Source organism: Barbatula barbatula (genome assembly GCF_947034865.1).
Source record: "Barbatula barbatula genome assembly, chromosome: 1".
Taxonomy (NCBI): domain Eukaryota; kingdom Metazoa; phylum Chordata; class Actinopteri; order Cypriniformes; family Nemacheilidae; genus Barbatula; species Barbatula barbatula.
Window position 1 is genome coordinate 19,144,166 of NC_136766.1, and position 8,916 is coordinate 19,153,081.

General features: G+C 40.7%; 1 protein-coding gene across 1 annotated transcript; it reads left to right on the forward strand.

Moving 5' to 3' along the window:
• Positions 1–557: 557 nt before the first annotated feature.
• kcna4 (potassium voltage-gated channel, shaker-related subfamily, member 4) lies at positions 558–2,543 on the forward strand (the record flags this gene model as incomplete). The annotated part of the gene is made up of 1 exon (XM_079451388.1): positions 558–2,543. The coding sequence occupies one exon, from the start codon at positions 558–560 to the stop codon at positions 2,541–2,543; it is 1,986 nt and encodes a 661-aa protein (XP_079307514.1).
• Between the last annotated feature and the right edge of the window lie 6,373 nt (positions 2,544–8,916).

The window sequence follows — 8,916 nt, forward strand, 5'->3', positions numbered from 1 at the left end:
ACACGTTTATTTTTTCTTTTCTTTGCAGCTGTTGCTGGTGTCAGACGGATTCAGTGATTCATTCATATAGCCACTGAAGGGGCAGAGGACGGAATAAACCTACACCCCACCCCTCCCCTCCCTCACAGCGAAGATGGGAACAAGTGATTTCATAGGTGCAAAAGTCTCTTCGGCGACCGAGCACCTCGGATAACGGACAGTGTCGCTGTCTTCTCTTGTATCCAGTTACCTTTATGGATAACCGTGACACCAGTGCGCGCCAGCCAACCATATGGATTCTATGGCACTCTTGGCCACATGTCCCTAATGATGTCACCAGAAACGCTCTTATTTCACGAAAATAAAGTCCAATTACAATAAGTAAAAGTGAATTTAAAGACCATAGAAACTACACTTGAACTCCGCTTGCGTATTTAAAAGGCGACGGACCACTAACCGCGCCAGTCAAGTGTATTTATGAACTTTAACGTGCCAAGACAGTCTCGTGCTTAGCCTAATTCTCTATCCAATTGCTGAGTTGTTTGGAGGGGGGGTTCAACGTTGCATAGCCCGTGAAGATGGAATTTGCTATGGTGGGCGCGGACAGCGGGGGTTGCAACACCCACCTGCCCTACGGATATGCCCAGGCTCGTGCCAGAGAGAGAGAGCGGGAGAGACAGTCGCGCGCAGCGGCGGCGGCATCGTCAGCTGAAGCTGTAACGGTTGGAGAGGGAGGTGGGTCCTGTGGCCATCCCCACAACAACCAGCATCAGAGTCGAACCGCCTCTTCAACGAATGCCAACAACAGTAGCGCCGGGACCGCCTCGCGCCCCTCCTCCTCCCAGCAGCCGCAACAGCAGCAGCAGCAACACCACGAGCCACCACAGCAACTACCCAGAGAGCGAAAAAAGCAAAGAAGCGTCGCGCGCTGGAGACGGAACCGCGCGGCACTCGGTGGGGATCTACGCCACTCAGAGTTGGCGCTCCTAGGGTCCGAGGAGGACATCATGATCGAGGAGGACGATGCAGAGGGCGAGGAGGAAGAGGAGGACAGGGGAAGTAAGAGATCGAGTTTTGTCTATAACATGGATGATGAAGAGGAGACGGTTTCCTTAACGGACAGGCGTCCTCAGTCAGGGTACGAAAATGTTTACAATGAATACGGCTGCTGCGAGAGAGTTGTCATCAACGTGTCGGGCTTGAAGTTTGAAACTCAGCTGAAGACTCTCGCCCAGTTCCCGGACACTCTCCTGGGGGACCCTGAGAAACGAATCAGGTACTTCGATCCTCTGCGTAACGAATACTTTTTTGACAGGAACAGACCAAGCTTCGACGCCATTCTATACTTCTATCAGTCAGGGGGTAGATTAAAGCGACCCGCCAACGTGCCGTTTGACATATTTTCCGAAGAGGTGAAGTTCTATGAACTCGGGGAAGAGGCAATGCTCAAGTTTCGCGAGGATGAGGGCTTTGTGAAAGAGGAAGAGAAGCCGCTACCCGAGGACGAGTTTAAACGTCAGATCTGGCTCTTGTTCGAGTATCCAGAGAGTTCAAGTCCAGCCAGAGGGATTGCGGTCGTGTCGGTCTTGGTTATCGTCATATCCATTGTTATTTTTTGTTTAGAAACATTGCCAGAATTCAGGGATGACAAAGAATTCCTCACGCCAGGTAAAAATTCCACAAACGAAGACAATGGATTTACGCCATTCAACGATCCCTTTTTCATCGTCGAGACAGTATGCATAATTTGGTTCTCATTTGAGATAATTGTCCGATTTTTTGCTAGCCCCAGCAAAGCTGATTTCTTTAAAAACGCCATGAACTCCATAGACATTGTCTCTATTTTGCCTTATTTCATAACTCTTGGCACAGACCTCGCTCAACAACAAGGCAACGGACAACAAGCAATGAGTTTCGCGATCCTGAGAATAATACGGCTTGTCAGAGTGTTTAGGATCTTCAAGCTGTCTCGACATTCTAAAGGTCTCCAGATTCTCGGACACACATTACGCGCAAGCATGCGAGAACTGGCGCTGCTCATCTTCTTTCTTGTCATCGGTGTCATCCTGTTCTCTAGCGCCGTATACTTTGCGGAGGCTGACGAGCCGTCGTCACAGTTCACGAGCATTCCAGACGCTTTTTGGTGGGCTGTGGTGACCATGACCACGGTGGGTTACGGGGACATGAAGCCTATTACAGTTTGGGGCAAAATAGTGGGATCGTTGTGCGCCATAGCAGGTGTCCTGACCATTGCTCTTCCAGTCCCCGTCATCGTGTCCAACTTCAATTACTTTTATCACCGGGAAACTGATAACGAGGATCAGACGCCCATTGTTGAACAGCCCCCACCAGGTTGCCCGTATTTTCCGGATTTCATCAGAAAATTCAAAGGGTCCCCATCGGGGTCGTCTTTGGGTGACAAGGCTGCTGAGTATATGGAGATGGAAGAAGGCGTCACGGAATCTCTGTGCGGTGCTGATATGCAGAGCCCGAGTAGAGGGAACGGTACTGATATAGGCGGAAAAAACAGTTCACATTCACGAACCCTACAGACAGATGTATGATTATTGAAAGACGATCACCTTTTTGAGATGTTTTCGTGTAGATGACTGCACAAATAAATAAGTTAACAGCACACATGCACGCACGGTTGCGCATTTACAACCTGAAGACATACGCGCGTGCGCAAACATACAGAGAAGCTCACACACTCATACTCAAGTTATGGACCTAAGCTGAAACATTTTTGCAATGTGGCTACATTTGTAGAGAAACATACCCTGTAATCCAATGACAGGCAACGCAAAAATCACCAGCTTTACATGACGTGGAGATGATATCTGCCCACCTGTTCTGTTGACAGAACTGAACAGCTCCCTGTTCATTTAATGAAGGCAACAAAGAGGAATTTGCATAGGCACTTTATGAGTTACATTTGTCAGTAATTGTAGAAGAAGCGAGTTCTTATCCAATGCTATTATGCAATAACGTTAAAATCGTTTGCACTATCATCAATTATGTTATATTCTCATAGTTTAACGCAGAGGAAAGAAGGGGATGCAGGGAGAAAGCACAATGACTGATATAATATACATTATATTCATAATTCGAAATAATATGAAATAACTCCGCAACATTCACTTCTGAAAACAAAGAAAATTAATTCTAAAACGACTTGATGTTTCCCATAATAATTAATTATTCTATTTTTTAATTGGAGAGCAACACGCATGACAATTTAATGCAATATTATTCTAAATCAAATTTCGGCTAAATGTGTCAGCATGCCAGTATTCAGGATGTACTACATTCTGGTAAAACCCCATTAACAACCCCTGTGTAGTTATTCGTGCATTGTCTAGGATAGCTGAAGAGTCGTTTCGATCAGTCCCTTTGTGAGTATCGAATAACAAAACAATCATCTTTGTTTTTGTGAAACATACACTGCACTCTTTTGTTCGTTATTGGCGTATTTTAAACACCCATTTATCATGCGAGGATTCGTTCTCTCTGAGCATAAATGTCACAACGTGGTAGCCGATGCCAAAACACCGGTTTTACATCCTCCAACAAAGTCAACGACACCTGGCTTGAAGGATCAGTTTGGCCACTGCTTTCAAGTTGCCGTTTTGGGAGTATAATTCAAGGGAATGCTTCATTCAACTGTTTGTTCGTCCCTTTACAACTGTCAGTGAATCCCTTTATAAAACACTGACGGAAATAACCAGTCAAGCAGCACTGAAGGGAACATGTACTCGTCTCCAGCGCTTCGGTGGGCTTCATGCATAAGAGTAGGCTGCCTGCGTTCCGCAACGAATTCACGGAGTGCACGATGACCACTGAGCATGCGCAGTTTACCGTACAAGCCAAGGTAAGCGTCTGTTTACTTAGGCTCCAATCATGTTATCATTTTCATTTTCGATGCTACTCGGCCCCCATATGTGTTTCATCACGTGTACAGGTGTTTACGCACCTGCATCTAAATAAGATGTGTTAGAAACACTCGTTAGATTAAACCCACGCTTCTCTCATAACAATATATCTACAATATCCTGAATCGCCTAGCAACAAGGAATCTGTTATAAAAAGAACACTAACTGTACTGGAATCCAAAAATCTTCATAGCTCATTAAGCGTTAAGAGCTTCATTTTCTGATGTCATAATATATAGCTGTTGCTGTTTTATTGTAGACAAGATAATTACCATTTATTCTCAAGTAAACGTCCTTTTTGTCATTAATGAGATGTGCTCTTAGTACACACCAGTGAGATAGCTGTTGATTTCCAAGGCCTGCTTTAGCCTATTTATAATAATTTTGTCATAATTGCAAGGCCTATTGTACATAATTACTTTGCGTTAATGTGCCTTGTGGTCCTTTCATAATTTATTAATGATAATAATCGTAATAAAATCAATAATCGTAATAAAATCTTAATAATTATTATTATAAAACAAACTATGTCGGCGTGGTCACCTCTATAAACTGTGTCATGTGAGAACTGACTTGACTGAGTAGAATGTCACTTTTCAGAAGTGATCGTCTTACAGTTTATAGTGGATGCATTCGTAGCTGTAATAAAATCTGCCCAAAAAAATTAAAAAAAGTACTGCTGCTTTCTATCTGCTTATAGGTTAACATAGGTTTGGTGTGATTATAAATCCAAATCAGGTGAAATGTCAACCTATCAATTCATATTTCATTTATATGTATGAACAAAGACATTCGCTAATAATGCATTCATTATTAGACATGCAGCACATAAAGCAAAAGGCATGTGTCTTTATTTACAATGTCATGGGAGTTTATTGATCATTCATTCCACTTTAAACAGGCAATGGTTAGTGTGAGTACTTTCTATTCCTAGTATTTATATTATTATATTTACTGAAGTTCTAAAGGAATCTTGCTTGCCAAATCATGCTGTGTTTTTGCATACAGTAGATACAGCCACAGACAGATAATCTCATATTTACATAATAACCCAGGTCATTAAGCAGTCGTTTACAGGGTAATGTTGTATGCCATTAAGAGGTGATACTCTGGTGTAATTTAGAAAGTATTTGACGATAATTTGCCCATTTGTAGCTCCTTTAAGCAGATCGGGGCCCAAACCCTGTTGTTGTGGTTTGCTGTATTATTGTTTGAGTCTGAAAGATAAATCATCCTTAAATGTTGCTTGCCTATGTTTTTATTTAAGCACAGGACTCTGTTGACGAACACACTGTAGCGCAGGTGTTGCATTTGTAAAATGCTAAATTATCGCAGCCCACCTCACGTCTGTACAGCAGCGTCATGTTATAAAACCACACTGGTGTTACACACAGAGAATACTGATTTTGTGAATTACATGTACAGTGTTGGGCAAGTTACTCTTAAAAAGTAATGACTTAGTTACTAATTACATATTCAAGAGTGTAATTAGATTACTGTACAAATTACTCTCTCCAAAAAGTATTCAATTACTTATTACTTTCCATATCCTATATCAACCTTGATTAGTTACGTGATTCAAGGATAGACATGAAACGGCTCTTTTAATTCATTCAAATAAATAATATAAAACTACCGACCAAAGTATTACAAATGTAGTAATTATGAATTGAAGTCAGACTTTGAATTTTTATGTCAATTCCACTATTGCACACACAGTTATTAGTATAATTAGTTCAGAAGGAACTAATTAAATTACAGAAAAATACGAGTAATCCCTTACTTTACTTTTTCAAGGGAAAATTAATTAAATTAAATTAACTAATTACTTAGTAACTCCCAACACTATAGTAAATCAATAAAAACCTCAACCTCATCAGCTTCATAAATATCATCTTCACTGCAAGTATTAAACTAGATTTCCTCATCCTTGACAGCAAGAGACATTTTGCCTTATTGATAGATTAGTGCAACACCAATCGCCATTTCCATAACACTGACACCCCGTAAATATCAAGACCGATGTTTGAGCAGCCTGGAGAGCCAGAATAATGTGGCATTAGTCCAGATGAAAGCAATCAGCATCGCTTCACTCAGAGCGTTTATTAGCTGCTGTACGTGATGTTTGTAGCATGACACAGAAGTGAAGCTGTACTATAGCTCGGCCGGATTTCCATACCCACACATTCATGAAATTTATCGGATGATGGAAAAATAAACAGATGTATGGTTTAGAAACGAAATTGTCCGATTTTTTACTCCATAATCCCCTCATTTTATCCCTGTAAAACTCGATGGTACCAACATTTTTTCTAATTTGTTGGGAAGACAAACACAACCAGTCGAATCTGAAGTGTGTGTTTGATATCTTTATGCAACTGTATAAATCCAGTAAAGTTTTGCCATATAAACCTTTTGAGTTTCTTTAGTTGGCCCCAAGCACAGGTGGTGTGATGCATCTGAAACTTGGGGAAGAAAATGGTTCTTCAGGATCACAAGGCTTTTTAGACTAGTGTCCAGGTAGTGTGTTTAATTTGGAAAGTGTGCAGTGGTTTAATTCAAAACGTCCTGCAGCTAAACAAAGTTCGAGAAGAGCTGATTCATGGAATGATTTAGTGTTGCTAACAGTAGGGTCTTTCACCCTCAAGTAAAGTTTGGGTTTTATAAGCTCATATTTTCCTGGAATACACACACTCTGTGTGACTACCTTGTTAAAAAGACCAGTACTGCTGGCCACCAGTGGATGTTGAGTTTTGGTTTGCTCATGTTCAGGATTCTTGTATATATTTACTAACAAAAGTGCAATGTTCAACCAGCTTCACCAGAAACACCATGCCGCTTGATCAGCATGCTTTGTCGTTGAACAGCATGGCAATATTGGTGAACCAGCACTTACCATCATAAACCATGCTGGTTCAAGCTGGTCTTTTCGATGTTCATGGAAGGCTGTTGTCCCTTTTATATTCCACAAGTAAGCATAAGCCTCGCTCTTACTGTCACCCTCTGATTGCACCCCCCTCTGTGGCGGTTGTTTGCGTTGTTGACTTGTCATGGGCACACACACATAGACAAAAACATTTCCCTTCAGGGTTTAATAACACTCCCGTAGGGCAGGGCAGTGGAGGGCAGGATGTGTGTTGCTGAGCTGTCTTGTTGGGTTGTGTTTCTCGTATCTGATGGTTTACACCCAGAGGGTCAGGGAGCATTGTCTGCACTAATAGTACTGACTCCTCTGATGAGAGACCTAAGACGGGACGCACGCAGTGGGACACCCTTACAAACTTTATGACTTTAGCAGAGGTCAGCACCTCAGAGGCTGTCACTTTCATTCAGAATCAACAAAAAGAAAAAAGCCAATGACAAAACGTTACTAAGAATAGGGCCTCATACATTTATTTAGTGCACGAAAACAGCAATTAATGAAAACAAGATTGTTTATTTAAAATAAAACATGTTGGCCTTCCAGCCTACCTGCTGTTGTGTGCTTACAAAATACAATATGATGCATTTTGTTATTTAGTTTAATATATCAAAATAACCCCTGTGTGACTGGTAGTTACCTGTGTTTTTTCATTGTTTGTTTTACTGATATATTCTCACTTCAGAATGACAGTTATGTAGGGATAAAATATTTATTCTGTGCAGAGTAAATCCTATTCTCAAGACGTTGTTGAAAATGAACTACTGAATATGCTGAACAATAAAATCTAAATAACATGACAATATGTTTGAAATTACAAAATTTGTTGTCGGTTTTGAACAAGAAAGAATGAATAAGAAGAAAGCTGACAACCATTGACGAACAATGTTCTTACATACATAACATTAATATATCATCATCAGAATTGAATTTGGCATTAGAATTAGAATGAACAAATTATGCAATTAAAAAAATTCAATTCAATAATTTGTTTTTGTAAATTTAGAAACTATTCAATAAAATGTCATTCTATACACTAAACAAATGAAGCATATAGCATTAGTTCTGGCAGGTCACGTGAGTCAAGCTTGCATCAGCTGATCCTTCTCTGCCTATAGTGTAGACGTCCTTTCTGTTAGTAAACATTGTGACACGTTTTTTGTGACCTGAGCTTAGGTGGAGGCAGAAAGATCCCCCTGACCGCATTACTAATGCTAGGTAGCACATTTTGTTTGCTTGCTTTTTGACAACGACTAAAAAAATCTGAATACATTTTAACATGTAAGGTCTCTCACTGTCTAGGACCGGAATCTTTTTAGAAAAAGTTAACTTTAATGCAAGGAACCTGGCCAACCTGTAAACGCTCACTCAATGTATCCACGGACAGACTGACAAGATAACCTCCAGTTAAGTGGCCTGACATCTACACCTACCAGACAGAGAAACCAAGCGTTTATAGTAAAGATAAACTGAGAGCAAAAACATAGATCTATACGTGTAACAGTGGCAAACATTAGCAAATCCATTTACTTGAACACAAACCTGACACAACATGAGCCTCACTGTTCCCTCTCCCTTTATTCTAATGCACTAATGCGATAGTTAACTGCTAGTTGTATAACTAACAAAGTTAGCTTGCATACCCTATTCGTGAAAAATAACCTTGTTCCCCAGTTTCTGATTTGGGAATACGTGACATATTTTTAGACACATACCCAAATCATAATCCACACCAACAAAAGACAGTAGTTTTTTTAATCTTAAGTATTATGAAGTGAAACACGTGTATTTTTGTTGATAGTTTCTGTTCAGACTGCTCGTTTTATTGTATTTAACTACACCTGTCAGTCTTTTTGTTTGGCATTGGCAGCAGGTATATGTTAAAATATCAAATTGAAGACTGTATTCTGTCGATTGTGGCACAAAAAACACGACAAGATGATATTTTAAAACTCCTTATGAAGCCGAATCTTTGCTGGTTTCTATTGGCCGCCTCCAGTTTTCACTTTGTTTTGCCTCTAGCTAATTCCGTGACGTAAGCGTGACATCCATGCAAAAGGGGTCTATAGAAACATGACACCGCTT